Source organism: Salvelinus sp. IW2-2015, linkage group LG25, assembly GCF_002910315.2.
Source record: "Salvelinus sp. IW2-2015 linkage group LG25, ASM291031v2, whole genome shotgun sequence".
Taxonomy (NCBI): domain Eukaryota; kingdom Metazoa; phylum Chordata; class Actinopteri; order Salmoniformes; family Salmonidae; genus Salvelinus; species Salvelinus sp. IW2-2015.
In genome coordinates, this window is record NC_036865.1 from 1,513,487 (window position 1) to 1,534,899 (window position 21,413).

The window sequence follows — 21,413 nt, forward strand, 5'->3', positions numbered from 1 at the left end:
TTGCTCTCTCTCTGTCCCACTACTCTCTCCTCTTCTATCTTATCATCGCTCCCTTCTGCTAAATCCTTCTCCCTCTTGTCTCCCGATTCTGCCTCTTCGACCCTACTCTCCTCCCTTCCCGCATCCTATGACTCGCCCTGTCCCCTTTCCGCTCGGCCCTCCCCTCCTACTCCGTGGCTGAGTGACTCCTTGCGAGCTTACAGAACAGGGCTACGGGCAGCTGAGCGAAAATGAAACTTCCGGAGGACCTATCATCCTTTCACTCCCTCCTTTCTACCTTCTCTTATTCTATCTGCTGTTAAAGCCACTTTCTACCACTCTAAATTTCTAAACTTTGCCTTTAACCCTAGGAAACTCGCCCCCCCCCTCTGCGGACAACTTTGTCAACCACTTTGACAAAAAGGTTGACGACATCCGCTACTCATTCACTAAGCCTATTGAGTCCACTAGTCTCAAACACACAGAACTACCCCACGTCTTGACCTCTTTCTCCCCTCTCTCTCCAGATGACATCCTGCAACTAGTGAGGTCTGGCCACCCAACCCCATCCCCTCCTCCCTTCTCCAGACCATCTCTGGAGACCTTCTCCCATTCCTCCCTTCCCTCATCAAATCATCCCTGACCACCCTCTGCATCCCCTCTGACTTCAAAGTGGCCCGAGTTGCTCCCCTTCTCAAGAAACCAACACTCGACTCATCTGACATCAAACTATAAATCTGTATCTCTTTCTTTTCTTTCCAAAACACTTGAGCGTGCTGTCTCTGATCAACTTTCTCGTTATCTCTCTCAGAACGATCTTCTTGACCCTACCAGTCAGGCTTCAAGATGGGTCACTCAACCAAGACTGCTCTTCTCTGTGTCATGGAGGCTCTCCGCACGGCTAAAGCTGACTCTCTCCTCTGTTCTCATCCTCCTAGAGCTAACCGCTAGATCTAACAATCAGATCATTTTCTCCACCCTCTCAGTGGTGGAGAAGTCTATGCACACTCTTGGATTGCATCCTACCTGGCAAGCCGCTCCTACCAGGTGACGTGAAGAGGATCTGTGTTTGCACCATGTACTCTCACTACTGGGGTCCCCCAGGGCTCGGTTCTAGGCCCTCTCCTCTTCTGTCTATACACCAAGTCACTCGGCTCCATCATATCCTCACATGGTCTCTCCTATCTCTGCTATCACACCCCCCCCAGATATCTCAACTTGGATGTCGTCGGCCCACCACCTCAAGCTCAACCTTGACAAGACGGAACTGCTCCTCCTCCTGGTGAAGGCCTGTCCTCTCAAAGACCTCTCCATCAAGGCTGACAACTCCAGTGTCGCCCTCCCAGAGTGCAAAGAACCTTAGCGTGACCCTGGACAACACCCTGTCGTTCTCTACAAACATCAAAGCAGTGATCCGCTCCTGCAGGTTCATGCTCTACAACATCCGTAGAGTACGACCAAACTTCACACAGGAAGCGGAGCAGGTCCTAATCCAGGCACTTGTCCTCTCCCTTCTGGACTTCTGCAACTCGCTGTTGGCTGGGATCCCTGCTTGTGCCATCAAACCCCTGCAACTTATTTTCAACCTTCTCATGTCACCCCGCTCCTCCGCACACTCCACTGGCTTCCAGCCGAAGCTCGCATCCACTACAAGGCCATTTCGCTTACCRACGGAACAGCAAGAGMAAATGCCCATCCCTACCTTCAGGCTATGCTCACACCCTACACCCCAACTCAAGCACTCAGTTCTGCCACCTCCGGTCTCTTGGCCCTCCCAAGCTCTACTGTCCTGGCACCCCAARGGTGGAACCAGCTTCCCCCTGAAGCTAGGACAGCAGAGTCCCTGCCCATCTTCCGAAAACATCTGAAACCCTACCTCCTCAAACAGTATCTTAAATAATCCTCCTCACCTCGCAAGTTATGAACTTTGTCTCTGATTCTGCCCATATTTCACTATGACTTTCCTGGATACCATCTATTACAATATTATTTTGCCTTGATTGACCCGCCAGGTAATCAGCTTTCCCAGATAGGGTTAGGAGGCTCTCATAGATGGTGATGATATCCATCCTTATAGAGGAACCGTCATGATAATTAACATTATATTTGCCCCTACCTTTTTAATACACCTTCTGAAATAAGTATATTTTCTCCTAGACTACATCATCACCATCACCCATTGTCTATGGCCCATGCTGTTGTGGGTGGTTGTTTTCAACTAGGCTAGGTTCTCAGCATTATAGTATGTGTAATGAAAAAGCAGCAGGCTGTGCTATGCTCTACAGTGGGAATGGGATGAATGCTACTAGGGTTCTACTATGAAGATGACAAGCCCTCTGCTCTTCATCTCTTTCAGTATCTGTCTCTCTCTCTCGGGCTGTTTGGACAAGTGGCTATGGAAGTGAAGGAACAAGAGAGGCACAGAGCCACTCTGTAAGCACTGCATTTACTGATGGTCTGGGAACCTCCAGTCTCTGCCAAGACTGAGAAGGGAGGGAGGGAAGTGTTAACTCAAAATAACACAACTGGGTTCCAGTTGAACAACATTTWCTTTGGTGTTGCACGGTATACCGACACTTCGGTACTTATTAAATACTAGAACACGAATAACGGTTCGGAACTAGAAGTTTTGTTACTTTCGGTACTTCAGTCAAATCTGTCTCACGTCATAGACTCGATCCATCAATCCGTATGTCTAGTAATTTGTCTGAATCTTAAGGGGGCCGTAGTAAGCTAGCCATGCTTGCACTTGCAGCTGACACAGTGCAAGCCACTTTTGAGAAGCAAGCGAGAGGAGAGAGAATGCAGACAGCATGGCTTCTTCTAAAGAAAATATCATACCTCCATGCCCGCAGCTTGTTGACAAAACTGTCTCCAGAAGTGAACTATGGAAATAATTTGCTTAAAGAGCAGATGAGGGCCAGCTCATCCTCATAACGGTGTTACAAAGCAGTGCAGTGCAAGGGAGGTTTAGTTCCAAAACAATGTATAAAAAGTATTTTATTTTTATTTTTAATACATGACTTTCGCATTGTAACATTCTACTAGCAACTACATTTGAATTATTTGTAAGTGTCAAGGACATGAACATATTAATACAAAAATATTTAACACCATACATTTACAAAAATGTCTAAACCTGTTTTCGCTTTGTCATTATGGGGTATTGTGTGTAGATTGAGGGGGAAAAAAATATTTAATCAATTTTAGAATAAGATTGTAATGAAACAAAATGTGGAAAAAGTCGAGGTCTAAATACTTTCCAAATGCACTATATATAATAAATGCACTTAGTCCAATTTGTCATACCCCATCAGAACCCCKAAAATATGCTTGTTCTACTCAATTGTTTCTAAACAATGTAATTTTAAACAGATACCGTTTAACCTCTGAATCTGGAAAACATTTACATTTTGTATCCATAGCTCACCGATTTTTTTACATTTTTTTAKATTTTAATACATATTTTTTGTTGTTGAGTGGTTACATTTCTCCACCTCCAATTCCTCAGCTTTTGAACAAAACAGTCGTCCCATTCTAAATCTTCATCATACTTTCGTAATTTTGTGGGACTTGCGACGTAAAAGTCCCGAGTTTAAATCTTCATCATACCTCTTGACTTTTTATTATTTAGCACGCGACTCTCACACCGTTTAAGCTAGAAATGCGGTTACAACTTTAAGATATGTAGACTAGCCATGACCAGTGTGATTACGTAACGTTTTTTATATCATTTATACATTTTAATTCATACGTCTAAGCCAGGGTAGTTTAGCTATTTGATTTTGAATTGTAAGACCCCTTGAAGTATAAAAATATATATTGTATGGAGAGAAAAAAATTGGCCTTACTGCTATTAGCCCAAACAAACACATTGAATAACAGATTCACTGAGATATAACGTGGTCCCGTGTGGCTCAGTTGGTAGAGCATGGCGCTTGCAACGCCAGGGTTGTGGGTTCATTCCCCACGGGGGGACCAGGATGAATATGTATGAACTTTCCAATTTGTAAGTCGCTCTGGATAAGAGCGTCTGCTAAATGACTTAAATGTAAATGTAAAATATAAGAAAGATCAGGAAACACATTTGATGTATTTAACCCTTTTTTTGAACAAATATCTTATTCTGATAAAGTGACAGCTGTTTTGGTAACCACAACATTTTCTGTAACTTTTTATACACAACGGACATTTTCAACACTTCTACCATGTTGTCTAACTTGTTGGAGAGGGTACGACATCTTCATCTCCTTCTCCGCTATTGAAATCTGTTCACGGAACCAAAATATCCGCTACGGACCAAATGAAACAGCCGTTTCAGTAACTGCATTAACACATTTTCCCCCATCTGTTTCCAAACAACTGCCGTTTTTGACCACTCCCCGAACAAGTCAGACAAAAACCAGTGTATAAAATCTTTCTCTGCTTTTCAAAACTGAAAAAAAATATTAGGAATAGCTTCGACCAATCAATAGATAACGCTGTTTTAGTAAAACACCAACTGATCTCTTTCTAGATGCAGCAAGTCATGTCAGAAGCTAGCAGATTCATTATTTACCAACAACAGCTGCTAATTCCAATAAAACGACATCAGGTTTTGAAGTTCACTTTCCTTGCTTTGTCTAACAACACTATCATGAATCTAGCAAATAAGTTTTGTGGGTCAGATTTAGGGTCATGACAATTCTTTCAACCGGTTATTGTCATGCAAAAGAATTGACCGTTAATTAACATAAACAGGCACGCATTCGGAACATCTACATTGTAAAAAGTATAATAAATCCATATATTTTAGGCAGGTCTAAAGAAAGATGATATGAAGAAACTGTATTTCAGAAGAACAGTATGCGTTGGCCTACTGTATGTTATCTGTCTATGCGCCATGGCATAAGCTGTAGGCTTGTTCATTTAGCAGACAAGATATGCTTAAGTCCAATGCCATTAATTTACATTACATGATCTTATAGTGAGAAGAATATAAATGAACTTGAAGCTGAATAAAATAGAAAGGATATTTTTTACATTCTGGAGCGAGTGGGCATATGAAGTGGCTATGTTGAGTGTAAAAGTGATCATTTGAAACAGGTCCTATACGCTAGATTTAGAGTCACTTGGCAACTTTGGTTGCGAATGACACAAACCTTAATGTCTTTTAGAAATCAAAACATATATGGGCTGCATGATGCGACCATAGGCTATTGATGATTTGAGAAAGTCGCAAAAAGTTGTGCGCTCTGTTCCTTGCCTCAGGTTGCACACGCTGTTCTCTCATCAAGTGATCATATTTTCCCCATCTAGACTTCTGTTTCGATTTAGAATGGCCCATTTTCAAATGAGCAGAGGGAAAAAGCCATGTCATCCGTGTGCACTCGAATAGCGACTGGAGGCCTCTTTTCAATCATGCGGGTAGCTACTCTGGTTATTTCACTCCATGCATCAACCACTGTTTGAGGAGCATGCAGCCTCTCGCTGCGCAACAAGTGACGTTACGCCCAAACTCTGTATGCCATGGGCTCTCCAACCCTGTTCCTGCAGCTACCCAGTCCTTAATTTGGGAAACCAAGTGAAATCTGTTAGGGATTTTTTTTAAATTTATTTTTAATTTCAACCTTTATCTATCTAGGCAAGTCAATTAAGAAAAAAATATTTATAATGACTGCCTACCGCGGCCAAACCCGGACGACGCTGGGCCAATTGTGCGCAGCCCGGATGTGATGCAGCTTGGATCAACATCCAAGTAAAGATGTTTTCACAACAAAACATATTTAATTTAACTGTTGACAGCCCCACCACTGTGCGCTCAGGAAAGGAATGGAGGAAAGAGAGGAGATGGAAACGTTGGTGAGATATTCTGTAGCTAAAGGTAATGTGTCAAATAAACATGTAGGCTAGCACTGTAAACTGCCCTGCACACTCAATGAACCAACAGCATCACCTAGGCCTATATGTTCTCTCCCAGACTCATGGATATTACGTTTGGAGCAGAGCATAAGGTAACCGGTCCATCCAGTATGCATAATAATACAGTTCACACTCAAATGCGATTACTAGAATTAATAAAACCAATTATGAACCAAAGACTCCTTAAATCATTTTTTTTTTCTGCTGTGTGTAACATGCGGTAGGTTATGTATTGTATAACAGCACAATCATTTTAATTCAGGGTATTTTTGGGGCTTGGGCTATAATATGTGTATGGGTGTTGAATGAATCACCTTAGAAAGCACTGTCCATTTCGATGTTAAGCTTAGAAACAACATCCACAAAGACCATGTTATCCACTCAGTTTCGACCTGTTGTTGAACTTCTTTCWTRAAATTGATAAATCACCGTGAGGCGAGTCAACAAAAAAAAGCAAGATCGCTGCAACTCCCCAACGMGCTCGGGAGGCGAAGGTCGAGTCATGCGTCCTCCGAAACATGAACCGCCAAATCGTGCTTCTTAACACCCGCCTGCTTAACCCAGAAGCCAGCCGCACCAATGTGTCGGAGTAAACACCGTTCACCTGACGATCGAGGTCAGCCTGCAGGCGCCCGGCCCGCCACAAGGAGTCGCTAGAGCGCAATGAACCAAGTAAAGCCCTTCCGGCCAAACCCTCCCCAAACTCGGACGATGCTGGGCCAATTGTGCGCCGACCTATAGAACTCCCGATCATGGCCGGTTTTGATACAGCCCGAGATCGAACCCAGGTCTGTAGTGACGCTTCTAGCACTGCAAAGCAGTGCCTTAAACCGCTGCGCCACTCGGGAGGCACGATAAGTATTTTGTGATTTCCGATTGCATTGAAGTCAGAGTGGTTAGAGAGACAAGAGCCCTGTGTGACCTGATGGTCGTTAGCCATGTCCAGAGTGCGGTCACGTGGAATTTGACTGCGGTCATGACTCATGACTGCCGGTGTGGCGGTAATAAGGTCACCGCAACAGTCCTAGTTAAAGTGCAGTATTTATTTAGTTTAAAAAGCACAAATGTACTGTATGAGTAACAAAAAGCACAAATGTACATGTTTTTTACARTGGCTTTAGCCATAGAGGGAGCAGGCCAGCCAAGGCAACTGTTGCGTAGCAACAACTACTGACCACAAACCCACAACTACTGATCACAACCACACAATTACTTACTACAACTACTGGCCACAACCACACAACTACTGGTCACAACCACACAACTACTGACCACAACCACACAACTACTGACCACAACTTCTGACCACAATCACACAACTACTGACCACAACTACAGAACCACACAACTACTGACCACAATCAGGTGCGGCAGGTAGCCTAGTGGTTAAAGCGTTGGGCCAGTAACTGAAAGGCTGCTGGATCTAATCCCTGAGCTTACAAGGTAAACATCTGTCGTTTTGCCCCTGAACAAGGCAGTTAACCCACTGTTCCCTGGTCGGCCGTCATTGTAAATAAGAATTTGTTCTTAACTGACTTGCCRAGTTAAATAAATAATAAAACAGACAACTACTGAACAACACAACCAATGACCAACCACACAAATACTGACCAGTTTAAGAAGACTAGGGCTGTCCCCGACAAAAAAAAATCTTGGTCGACCTAAAGTCGTTTGTTCTTTAGACCAATCAATTGGTCAAATTATTTAAAAGTGTATTTTATTCATTTATAGACACACCCTAAGTGCATTGTGCCGTCATTGTAAATAAGAATGTGTTCTTAATTGACTTGCCTAGTTAWATAAAGGTTAAATAAAAATTACAACATTTGGGAGGAGCATGGCAATGTGGTACAGAGCTCGATTTGACCTCTGCATGCCTCTGGAGGCCGTGTAATTGCGTCACACCCGCCATATGTAGTCTCTGACCACATTTTCAGATCAAGCATAAATTGGCTTTTAGCCTAGGCCTCCGCAATGGATTTGTTTACTGAGATGGGCGCAAATATATATATATATATATATATATATATATAGTATATATATTTGCTACTGCTCAACTAAAACATTCAAGGTCGACCAACAGCCTAACGACCAAACAATAGACCGGCTGACTAATTAGGGTCAGAATACATTAGCATACATTAGCATAACATCACCAAAGCCACTTTCTCATGTTCAGGCTATCCTAAATAAAAAATATTTTAACGTTTTAGGAGCTGTACTAATATACATTTGCATTGAATAACTCCCCAACATMAACTATTGAACCGTTCAAGCTAGAGGCACCAAACCAACTCGCACKTGTTCAAGCTATCCTAACTTCAAATTCTTTCACTTTTATGAACTATAATTATATACATTTGCATAAAAAAATACAATTAAAACAATTTTAATCCCACTTTACAACACAACAATGTGGAAAAAGTCAAGGGGTGTGAATATTTCCTGAAGGCACTTTTGCAAAATAAATTAGATAGATTTTGTTTGTGCACTGCCATATGTTAATAACATAGCTATGTTTGTCACTGGCATGGGTTAGTAAATATCTTAAACCGAGCTAAAACCGGGGAGAGGGAAGAGAGAATTCCATTTCTGTTTCATCTGCTGCTTGCTTGCTAATGTTCACTCATATGTATTTCCACACGTAACTAGATTTTTATTTTCTAAAGATTGTTGTGACTATTGGAGAAAAATCCTCACAGTTGTTGTCTATAGTGTGAAGTGCCATTTACAGCTTACTGTGTACAGTAGGCTACAGGCAATACATGTATGTTCCTCCACCGTGTGAGTCATAGAAATTACAATCTTGTGTTCGGGGCTTTCCGGCAGTCTTCGTGGATTTTATATGCAGGGAGCATACATTGTACAATTGTAAACTAACAAATCATTTTGAACATTAGAACCCATGTACAGTATATTAGTTCATATACYGCACCAACTACATACATATCTGTTACGGTCCATTATCGACTACCTGGACTTTTAACTGAATGTACCCCAAACTCCGTCACATACACCCCCTCACAACACTACAGAACACTAATTTACACACAGCATAGCATGTGCCCCCCCAATTACTCACGTTAGTTGTCTTTTTATAGTAATCAATGTTGTGGACATCCCTGGCCAGGCCAAAGTCTGCAATCTTCATAAAGTTGCTCTCTGTGACCAGGACGTTCCTCGCTGCTAGATCTCTATGTATACACTGGATGGAGAGAAGGAGATAAAATAGGAGTAGGGGAGAAAAGATAACAGTGGTAATTGTGAAAGGGCAGGGGTAGATGGAGAGAAAAGCAGAAGAGGGGGAAGAAGAGAGGAAAACCAGTGGAAAGATTGGGAAAAGGAGAAAAGAACATGATACCGTTACTTCATTGTGCAAATAAATACATATACAAATACTAAAATACAAACAAGCTATGCTAATAAATGCTTTTATACGTGTAATAACCGAAAAACACACATTCAACTAAACACATGCTACCTAATATACCATGACGACATTGCACATGCATGAGAAACAAGCCTGAATCTGAAAACTATTTCTGACATACATTGTCATACATGGTAGAAGTTGTTGTGTGCCTAGGTGTGCATGTGTGTCTCTGTGCATGACTGCGTGCCAGAGTGTTCGTGTGTATGTGTGTGTCTTAACATACTGTGTGATTGTATGCTCTAGCCTCTGACAGATTCCTCTAGTGAGAGGGAGCGTGATGGAGTGTTTGGCTAATGTGCCCATTCCCCGTTGTGAAAAATATGTTCTTCAGTTGTCTGCACAGAAAGGCTTTGTGTGATAGCGACAGACAATGCTTGGATTTGGACAGTGGGCTAGAGACGTGTTTAAAGGAGACAGTATTCCCACAATGATAAACACACACTTTTTACACAACCACCCTGGCTAAAGCCCTATCACAAGGGCCCAGTGCAATGTCATGGAAGTTTGTCTACCAAGCAGAATGGTGAGAATGAACATGGTGTGTTTGTGTGTGGTGTGTGCACCTTCTGCGAGGCCAGATATTCCATGCCCCGTGCCACCTGGTAGGTACAGGAGACCAGGTCCTTGAAGGCGAGCTGTTCATCTGAGCAGCGGTTAATATCGTAGGAGTACTCCATGCCAGGGGGCCTGCGGGCGCGTAGGTTCTCCCTCAGGTTCCCTTTCGAGGCATACTCCACTATCACATACAGAGGGCCTGACACACACACACACACACACACTCATTTAGGACTCAACCACACTGACTGACCAGTGCTTTCCAAAGTGGGGCAGAGAGAAGTAACCGAGTCACGCAGGGATTTTGGGCATCAGGATTTAAATGTTGACTGAAATAATTTGTGGGGGACAGTGGCAAACATGGACTAATGACAAATATATGGGAGGGTAGAGTTATTTGATAAAATACTCCTTTAAATTCAGTTCTGTTCAACACTATATTCATAGTAGATGTGTGGGAGAGAACTTGGCAACTCTACTCTAGCAATACATTTTGGTGTGCGAGCATGCGCGTGCTTTCTTGTTTCTCATTTCACCACAATGGAACCAAAGGACGTATTTGGGTGTTTTGGGAGCATTGTTCATGTTTATTAATGGCCACCAAATGATTTGATATTGAGATAAAAACGGCTGCATTGGACCATTAAAGGAGTAGTTCACTTATTGTAGGTGATGCTGGTCTTAAGATGTCGTACACATGAAACTGTGTAATTCCAAACTTTATCCACAGCGTTATATTCCATATTGTTGGACTCAAGCGATACATTTTCTTGTGAGAGCATGTACGTGCTTTCTCGTTCCAATTGTGGTGATATGAGAAACCGCAGAACGAGGAATGTGGAAGTCTATTGCGGGTGGGGTAAGTTTTTCAAAACCAACTGAAATCGTCGCCCAAAAAGTCTGGAACCTTCTATAACATGCCATTTACATCAAAAAAGTGAACCAGTCCTTTAAAGGGATAATCCACATCAGAAATAAAATCATGAAACTTATGATTTGGTGAAAGCCTATGTTCTATCAGTGGGTAAAATAACAATTTCCCCCATGATTTAACTTCACTAGGGTAGGGGGCAAACATCGTTTGACATGTTTCTACAAACTTGTATTGTACTTTTTAGATTTTTCGTCTGTCTGTTGTGACCGCGCTTTGTTCCAATGGATTGCTGAACAAAACGCACCAACAAAATGGAGGTTTTTGGACATAAAGAGGGACATTATCGAATAAAACGAACATTTATTGAATAACATGGGGTCTTCGGAGTGCAACCATATGAAGATCATCAAAGGTAAGTGTTATATTGTATCGCTATTTRTGACTTTTGTTACTCCTCTTCTTGGTTGCTAACTGTTTGTAATGATTTGTCTGCTGGGCGCTGTTCTCAGATAATCGCATGGTTTGCTTTCGCCGTAAAGCCTTTTTGAAATCTGACACAGCGTTCGGATTAACAAGAAGTGTATCTTTAAGCTGGTGTATAACATTTGTATCTTTTATGTATGTTTATTATGAGAATTTCTGTTTTGTTGAGTTTCACTCTCTGCAATTTCACCGGCTGTTGTTTGAGACAGTGTTTTACTGAACAAAACGCGCTAACAAAACTGAGGTTTTTTGATATAAAGAGGGACTTGATCGAACAAAACAAACATTTATTGAGTAAATGGGAGTCTTGTGAGTGCAAACATATGAAGATCATCAAAGGTAAGTGATTAATTGTATCACTATTTCTGACATGTGTAACTCCTCTACTTGGCTTGTTACTGTTTGTAATGATTTGTCTGCTGGGCGCTGTTCTCAGATAATCGCATGGTATGCTTTCGCCGTAAAGGATTAATAATTAGTTTATCTTTAAACCCATGTATAACACTTGTATGTTTCATGAGTTTTTATAATGAGTATTTCTGTTTTTGAATTTGGCGCTCTACAATTTCACTGGATGTTGGCCAGGTGGGACGCTCACACACCCTTGTGCGGTTAACTTCTAAGTGGTCTGTCTGTGAAATCAGGAAATCGTGTAGGAACGCGTCATAGCTACATGGTTCTTGTCAGTGGAGATAGGGATAACACACTAAAACATMATCTGCAGTCCAGAATGCCAAATCAGCCAATAGACGGTAAGGGCATACTTGTCTAGAACACATCCATCTGTTTATCATCATAACAAAGTATATATTTCACTTATATGTGCTCAATCTAAACAGAGTACCTAATTATTCAACTCAGTTTCTCCTTAAAGTTCCATCTTGCAATGCACCCTGTGTGTTTGTGGGAAATGCGGGAAAGGGCCATTGTTGACATAGCAACGTACTCTGATCTCGCTCTGGCGCAGAGACAGACTGAAAGTTGAACTCGGTGAGAGACTCCTACCCTTACAAAAATGTACCATGGTAGTACAATGGGAAAAATAGAAATAGCATGGTACTATAATGTTTTTTTGGTCACTACCATGGCAGGAAAATACCATGGTACTGTTGCAATACAATGGTATTTTGCTGCAATGGTAGTGAACCAAAAAACATTATAGTATCATGCTATTTTATTCATTGTAACACCATGGCAGGAAAATATCATGGTATTTGCACCAATACCATTGTATTTTCCTGCCATGGTAGTGACCACAAAAACATTTTATATTTTTCATTTAATTTTTTTCATGAAATAAAATACCAATGTTTTGTACTAGCAGCATGTAGTGAAACATGAAAGCATGGTAGTTGTTTACAATGTATTATGATGGTTTGTGTCCCAACGTTTTTCAGGTAAAGCGACCAAAAACATAGTAATTTATGGTATTCACAAAATGCAACATTGACTACTCACTCTGCAGTGGCAAAGCGTAGGCCTAGTACCCTCTTAAACCCCTTTAGCTCATAGTGAAAAACCACAACACATATGGTCTGGTAGTGTAGTGTACCCTCTTAAACCTTGGGACCTGAATAAGGTATGGTGAGAAGAGTCTGAAACCTTACATTTTTCAAGTTTATCTGGTGCTTTTCTCTTCAGTTTTCAGTTGGCTCTCCATCATTCAACTGACTTGACTACTCTTATACAGTTCTAGATAGCCAATATACTAAAAAAAAATTGTAAAAAGGTATTATCATCTTATCGCATAGATACATTTTCAATATGTAAATCTCAACATATCCCTAAAAACAGTAAGTTACCATGTTTCCCTTTGATTACACGTTCGTTGGGCCTGTCGACATGACTACGACAGGCTAGCTTGACTGGAGCTAACTTTACCATCTATGCTAATGGTATTTATAAATTAATTAAACCATGAAAACATCATCCAAAAATAACTATTATCATTACACTCGCTTAATTACACATGATTAACTTGTTGTTTCATATCCTATGCTTTATAACTCGCTAACCATAATGATAACGTTTAAAATATTTAGTTTGTATGGTGCCTCTCTCTTCAGTTGGCTCTCTCGTTCAACTGACCTACTAACTAGGCATATACAGAAAGTACTACCCCTTTATCACACTAACTATTTCCCTTTTTCTTTTGATGTTACAGACAAACTAGGACCAACAAAAGTAGCCTGCCTCTGACTATCAGAAACCTGCCCACACTGGTATATAAATTAATCAATATAATACCAAACAACCTCTTGACCTTGGGAGGTTTATTTATTTAATGCATTATACTGCCACAATTAATAAAGATGGTACCATATGATAATTATTGGTACCATTTAACATAATTGTGCATTACCATGGTATAATGCAGGTTAAAACCATGGTATTTGAATGATCCACAGCTACCATGGTATAAATGACGCAATACCATGGTATTATTATTTAGGTGCATGGCAGTACCATTATACTTCAAATCTAAAACCGTGGTACATTTCCATGAATCAGATTTATACCATGGTAATATTTAGGTACAATGGCAATACCATAGTAGTACCATCATACTTCGAAGCTAAACCATGGTATATTTCATTAAAGTGACCAATGGCTATGGCATGGTATAAGTGAAAGTACCATAGTAGTACCAGGGTATGAATGAAAGTATCCATAATAGTATCATAGAAAAATATACCACGGGTAAATTGATCGTGCCGTTTGTTAATGCCATTTTACAGCTAGCTAGCTCCTTCACATGCTGATATTGACTTTGGTATTATTGTGTGTAGCTATGTTTGCTAGCTAGCTAGCTAGCTAGCTAGCTAGCTAGCAAGGCCAGCCGGCCCAGAGAGAGCATTGCATTGTGGGTTTTGTAGTCGACTTGAGCTGGATCAGATTTACACAATGATTTTCACATTTTTGCTAACAACGTTGTTATAACGACAAAAGGAAAGATTAGTTCTCTTAAAATTTTGTTTTCGCACTAGGAATTTGTGGTTTGGGGTGGATTGTCCCTTTAAGGCAAAGCCCCTCATACTCACCGTCTTGTGTACAGGCCCCTAGTAGGTTGATGATGTTCTTGTGTTTCCCAATCATCTTCATCATCTCCATCTCTGACACAAGGTCAGACAGGTCTTTCTCTGTAGCATCGTCTGGAGGGGGAAACAAGGCATCACACACTACCCGCATCTCTTTCCCCATAACCCAGGACGCCCCAGCCCCTGTCTGTCCTACAGTCCAAGCAGACAAGCTTAATCTGTGCCGTTATTAAGCATGCTTCACTGACAGAGGTGGTCTAGATTACATTATAGCAGTGTGACCACTAAACACAGGCCTCTATTCTTTCAGCAGCCAGGGAATTAAAAGACATTCAGTCAATCTGAAGTTACTATCTCCAGCAGCACATGAGCGGACCCATGAAAACAGAGACTCGAGGCGACCGGTCAGTCAGACACAATGGCATCGGATTTATTCCGCTGTCAGCATCATTACCTGGGCCCCCAACCCCCACCTCGACAACCCCTACATACAGGTACACACACACACACGTATGCACATATAGCCACAACATACACCCCAACCCAGAGCTGGTGGTGGTGGCCCATATTTAAAATGGGTCAGAGGCTCAGCCCAGGGCTTACAGCTAGCAGGGCAGTATGTCACAGGGCTAGGGTTACACTGTGGAAATACTGAGATCCCGCAGGCTACTGTGGGAGGGACAATCACGCACACACATGCACACATACACGTAAAAACTGAGGGACACACTCACACGTACCTTTCAGCATCTTCACGGCGACTGTGATGGCCTCCTTCGGCTTGTCCTTATCGATGCCTAACGCTTCAGCCATCACCACCTGGCCAAAGCAGCCCTCGCCCAGCGGCTTGCCCAGAGTCAACCTGTAGAGGAGAAAAAGGGAAACGTTAGAGAAACAGTTCATATTCAAACACCTGAGTCCTATTCATTAGGGCACACTCGCTGTTTAAGTCTGTTATCTTCTGTTTGGTGCCTACTAAATACATCCATAGCCAAATCAAAATAGATGCACAGACTAAAACAGTTTAGTGCCTTTATGCGCAACAGTTAGCAACCGGAACACAAACACCTATTGAAAACCCACTTAACTCTCTTATCTCTCTCTGTAGGACACATACTTAAACAGATTTGTAAAGGAGCGAAAAAAAGAGAGCGACAGAGAGAGAACAAGAGAGCGAGATTGAGAAAGCAATTGCAAGGGAGAGATAAAGAGAATGAGGAAGAGGTAAACAGAGCGAACAGGCACTAGGCCAGTGTTTTCCACGCTCCTCTCTCTCTCTCTGCCACTTCCTCTCCATTTCAATCAGATTGTGTGAGTGCTTAATTGGCTCGATGTGGTGGCAGAGGACTGTGCCAGGGCGGTAGGGACATAATGCCCTGATACAGGATTGATCCGATAACATTGAGGAGTTTACCACATCAGTCACCGGCTTCATTAATAAGTGCATCGATGACCTCATCTCCATAGTGACCGTACGTATCCCAACCAGAAGCCATGGATTACTCGSAACATCTGTACTGAGCTAAAGGCTAGAGCTGCCGCTTTCAAGGCGGAACATTACTCCGGACGTCTATGTGAAATCCCACTACGACCTCTGACGAAACATCAAACAGGCAAAGCATCAATACTAGACTAAGAACGAATCCTACTACGCCGGTTCTGACACTCGACGGATGTGGTACGGCTTGCAAACTATCACGGATCACAAAGGGAAACCCAGCGGCGAGCTGCCCAGCGACGCGAGCGTACCAGACTAGCTAAATGCCTTCTATTGAGTTTATTTACATTTTTTACAGGGACAGTGCATATTTATCAATGTTTCAGTAAAAGTGCTGGTTTTAGCCAGTCAGCTAATTTTCAACCCCAGTCCCTGGGCAGGTTATTAAAAACAATTACAATAACAATCCAGACAATCAGCGGTTAGCACATGCAAAGCAACATAGGACAAGCGACATGTAGCATGCAGAAAGAGCAATAGCACAAAAAGCAACAAAACAAAATACATAAAAGCAACAAAGTGTTTKCACACCTCACAAGCTATACTCGCTTCGAGGTAAYRAATACTGAACCATGCATGAGAGCACCAGCTGCTCCGGATGACAATCTGATCTCGCTTTCCGATGTAAGACCTTTAAAAGGGTTAACAATCACAAGGCCGCGGAACCAGACATAATACCAGGATGGGTACTCAGAGCATGCGCTGACCTGCTGGCAGGTGTCTTCACTGACATTTTCAATCTCTCTGAACCAGTTGGCAATACCAACTTGTTTCATGCATACCACCATAGTCCATGTGCCCAAGAATGCAAAGGTAACCTGCATAAATGACTATCGCCACGTAGCACTCACATCTATAGCCAAGAAATTCTTTGAAAGACTGCTCAACACCATCCTCCCAGACACCCACTKCAATTCGCATACCGCCCCAACAGATCCACAGATGACACAATCTCTATTTCACTCCACACTGTCCTCTCCCACCTGGACAAAAGGAACACCTATGTGAGAATGCTGTTAATTGACTAGAGCAAATTCAACACCATAGWCCCCTCCAAACTCATCACCAAGCTCAGGTTCCTGGGACCGAACACCTCCCTCTGCAACTGAATCCTGGACTTCCTGACAGGCCTCCCCAGGTGGTGAGGGTAGGRAACAACCTATCCGACATGCTCACCATCAACACGGGGGCCCCTCAGMGGTGGGTGCTTAGCCCCTTCCTCTACTCCCTGTTCACCCATGACTGCGTTGCCACGRATGACTCCAACACCATCAAGTTTTCTGARGATTTTACGGTGGTAGGACTGATCACCSACGACAATGAGYCAGCCTATAGGTAGGAGGTCAGAGACCTGACAGTGTGCCAGGACAACAATCTCTCCCTCAATGTCAGCAAGACAAAGGAGCTAATCGTGGACTACAGGAAAAGAGGTGGAACCACGCCCCCATCCACATCGATGGGGCTGTAGTGGAGCGGATCGAGAGCTTCAAGTTCCTCGGRGTCCACATCAATAAGYAATGAACATGTTTCACACTAGGGCTGTGACAATCATGGAATTACAGGTGTCGGTGACTGGCGTGGCATATGTACACAGTCGTTGACATAACTGACAGCCAACAGGGGGCACACAACATTAGTGCATATAGACAATGGAAAAAACATTAGCGAATATAGGCCTAACTGTCTTGCTCATAGACTCAAGTTTGGGGAAAAAGATTTTCACCATAAAAAATATAAAGCATTCCATGCATCATCACATTTGCAGGCTTATGTAAGATATCACATTAGAAATAGTCGGCTGAGTAAATTGGATAGTCATAATTTAGGCTAATAACTCAATCGCGAAAAATTCAATCAACAATCAATACTGTTCGCTCAATTAAGTTGAGAATTTTGATAACTAAAAGACAGATTAGTCTTTTCATTGTCTTCTCCTTACATCAAAAGCCAATTGCTATGTTTTCCCGCGATTGTATTTTGAAATATTGCGATATGCCTGGCTGTGATACACTGACATTCGCAACTTAACAATCATCTATTTGGTAGCCTATTTGATTTAAAACAATCCACAGCTTTTTAAGAAGCTAAGGATCCTCTGATCCTCCAAATAATGGTTTCTTGTGTAGTACCTATTTTAAATGATTTTATATACAGTTGAAGTCGGAAGTTTACATACACTTAGGTTGGAGTCATTAAAACTCGTTTTTCAACCACTCCACAAATTTCTTGTTAACGGACTACAGTTTTGGCAAGTCGGTTAGGACATCTACTTTGTGCATGACACAAGTAGATTACCCAACAATTTTTTACAGACAGATTATTTTACTTATAATTCACTGTATCACAATACCAGGTGGTCAGAAGTTTACATACACTAAGTTGACTGTGCCTTTAAACAGCTTGGAAAATTCCAGAAAAMTATGTCATGGATTTAGAAGCTTCTGATAGGCTAATTGACATCATTTGAGTCAATTGGAGGTGTACCTTTGGATGTATTTCAAGGCCTACCTTCAAACTCAGTGCCTCTTTGCTTGACATCATGGGAAATCAAAAGAAATCAGCCAAGACCTCAGAGAAAAAAAATTGTAATACCTCCACAAGTCTGCTTCATCCTTGGGAGCAATTTCCAAACGCCTGAAGGTACCACGTTAAAGATTGTACTTTTTGGAGAAATGTCCTCTGGTCTGATGAAACAAAAATATAACTGTTTGGCCATAATGACCATCGTTATGTTTGGAGGAAAAAGGGGGAGGCTTGCAAGCCGAAGAACACCATCCCAACCGTGAAGCACGGAGGCGGAAGCATCATGTTGTGGGCGTGCTTTGCTGCAGGAGGGACTGGTGCACTTAGATGAAAATAGATGGCATCATGAGGTGGGGAAATTATATGGGTAGATTGAAGCAACATCTCAAGACATCAGTCAGGAAGTTAAAGCTTGGTCGCAAATGGGTCTTCCAAATGGACAATGACCCCAAGCATACTTCCAAAGTTGTGGCAAAATGGCTTAAGGACAACAAAGTCAAGGTATTGGAGTGGCCATCACAAAGCCCCGACCCCAATTCTACAGACGATTTGTGGGCAGAACTGAAAAAGTGTGTGCGATTAAGGAGGCTTACAAACCTGACTCAGTTACACCAGCTCTGTCAGGAGGAATATGCCAAAATTCACCCAACTTATTGTGGGAAGCTTGTGGAAGGCTACCCGAAATGTTTGACCTAAGTTAAACAATTTAAAGGCAATGCTACCAAATACTAATTGAGTGTATGTAAACTTCTGATTAAAGAAATAAAAACTGAAATAAATCATTCTCTCTACTATTATTCTGACATTTCAAATTCTTAAAATTTAGTGGGGATCCTAACTGACCTTAAATGTCAGGAATTGTGAAAAACTGAGTTTAAATGTATTTGGCTGAGGTGTATGTAAACTTCCGACTTGTATTTCTGTACAGACAGTAGGCTAATTAMGCGTAATAATTTTGGCAATTTCATTCAACTTACAAGCTTTAAAGCCTATGGGACTCTTTCTGTTGGATTATTAAATGAATTGTCAGACACAATCTTTTTTAAGAAGAGCAATTTATTATTATTTATTATTTAACATAAAGCAATAAAAACATGCATTGTATTAAAGTCCACACAGCAAACGATTTTGAAGGCTAGTGCTTCTACAATAAATTACCACTAACAGCAGAAACATATAGGACAGAGCAAAAATGAACAGTAGATCTATAAGGCCTATAATAAAGCAAAAATAATTAKATTWAAAAWAAWAWATATTGCTATTTTGATGCAGTGCTCGTGGCTTAAATACACATGCATCTGCGTGCKAGTTTCGACATCAATGTATCCGGTGTTTGTGTTCAGGCTTTCCTGCAGGTAGCGAGTCAGTTTGGTGTCTGCATGGACTCTGAGGGGTACAGGGGCAGTGGTTTGGGCCCTTCACTTTTGGAGAAGATCCCCTAAATTCCTTTTCTTGGCAGGCGGTGGAGCATTCGCTCCATCGTTCGAGTCATCKTTTTCCCCAGTCGCAGTAAACGGTTTTGAAGGTTATTTATTTTCATGATYGTCTTCATCCAAAACCGTCAATGTCCTGGATATCCAATTACCATCACAGCCCTAGTCCACACACACACCCACACAGGTATGAAGAGGGCACATCAACMCCTCTTCCCCCTCAGGAGGCTGAACAGATTTGGCATGGGCCCTCAGATCCTCAAAAATATATATTGCTGCATCATTGAGAGCAGCTTGACTGGCTGCATCACCAGAAAGGATGGACCTCATCCAGGACTTCTACAACAGGCGGTTTCAGAGGAAGCTCAAAAAATTGTCAGACTCCAGCCACCCAAGKCATAGACTGTTCTCTCTGCTATCGCACGGCAAGCGTTACCAGTGCACCAAGTCTGTAACCAACAGGACCCTCAACAGCTTCTACCCCCAAGCCATAAGACTGCTAAATAGCTAATCAAATGGCTACCCGGAGTACCTGCATTGACCATTTCTTGCACTAACTCTCTTGCGCTGACTATTTACACACACTGCACTCTACCCACACATACTTCAAATCAAATCAAATCAAATCAAATCAAATTTTATTAGTCACATACACATGGTTAGCAGATGTTAATGCGAGTGTAGCGAAATGCTTGTGCTTCTAGTTCCGACAATGCAGTAATAACCAACAGTAATCTAACCTAACAATTCCACACTACTACCTTACACACACACACAAGTGTAAAGGGATAAAGAATATGTACATAAAGATATATGAATGAGTGGTGGTACAGAACGGCTTCATGCAATGCGTAGATGGTATAGAGTACGGTATATACATATGTAGATGTGACTGTAGCTGTATGTAATACTATAAAGTGGCATAGTTTAAAGTGGCTAGTGGTACATAGTAATTGCATATAAAGATGCAAGATGCAGTATATATATTGAGTAAGTTAGTATATATACATATGAGATGGGTAATGTAGGGTATCGTAAACATGTGTATTAAGTGGCATTGCTTAAAGTGGCTAGTGGTACATTTTTACATAATTTCCATCAATTCCCATTTTTAAAGTGGCTGGAGTTGAGTCAGTATGTTGGCTAGCGGCCGCTAAATGTTAGTGGTGGCTGCTTTAACAGTCTGATGGCCTTGAGATATGATAAGCTGTTTTTCAGTCTCTCGGTCCCTGCTTTGATGCACCTGTACTGACCTCGCCTTCTGGATGATAGCGGTGAACAGGCAGTGGCTTGGGTGGTTGTGTCCTTGATGATCTTTATGTCCTTCCTGTGACATCGGGTGGTGTAGAGTGTCCTGGAGGGCAGGTAGTTTGCCCCTGGTGATGCGGTTCTGCAGACCTCACTACCCTCTTGGAGAGCCTTTACCGTTGTGGGCGGAGCAGTTGCCGTACCAGGCGCTGATACGCCCGAACAGGATGCTCTCGATTGTGCATCTGTAGAAGTTTGTGAGTGCTTTTTTGGTGACAAGCCGAGATTTTCTTCAGCCTCCTGAGGTTGAAGAGGCGCTGTCTGCGCCTTCTTCACACACGCTGTCTGTGTGGGTGGACCAGTTCAGTTTGTCCGTGAGTGAGTACACCGAGGAACTTAAAACTTCTCCACCTATCTCATAGCTGACCCGTCGATGTGGAATCAGGGG

At 42.1% G+C, this 21,413-nt stretch overlaps 1 protein-coding gene across 8 annotated transcripts in view; it reads right to left on the reverse strand.

The window, feature by feature from the left end:
- Positions 1-21,413, reverse strand: part of LOC111951954 (fibroblast growth factor receptor 2) — a 117,203-nt gene that overhangs the window by 29,268 nt on the left and 66,522 nt on the right. For 5 of the 8 annotated variants that reach the window (XM_070434851.1, XM_070434853.1, XM_070434850.1 and 2 more), the window contains 4 exons: positions 14,998-15,125; positions 14,267-14,377; positions 9,877-10,067; positions 8,963-9,085 (listed from right to left, as the gene is read on the reverse strand). In XM_070434851.1, the coding sequence (XP_070290952.1) occupies positions 8,963-9,085; positions 9,877-10,067; positions 14,267-14,377; positions 14,998-15,125 (553 nt within the window). The remainder of the gene's footprint in view (positions 1-8,962; positions 9,086-9,876; positions 10,068-14,266; positions 14,378-14,997; positions 15,126-21,413) is intronic. The other 3 variants (XM_023970327.3, XM_070434854.1, XM_070434852.1) reach the window with 1 other exon arrangement.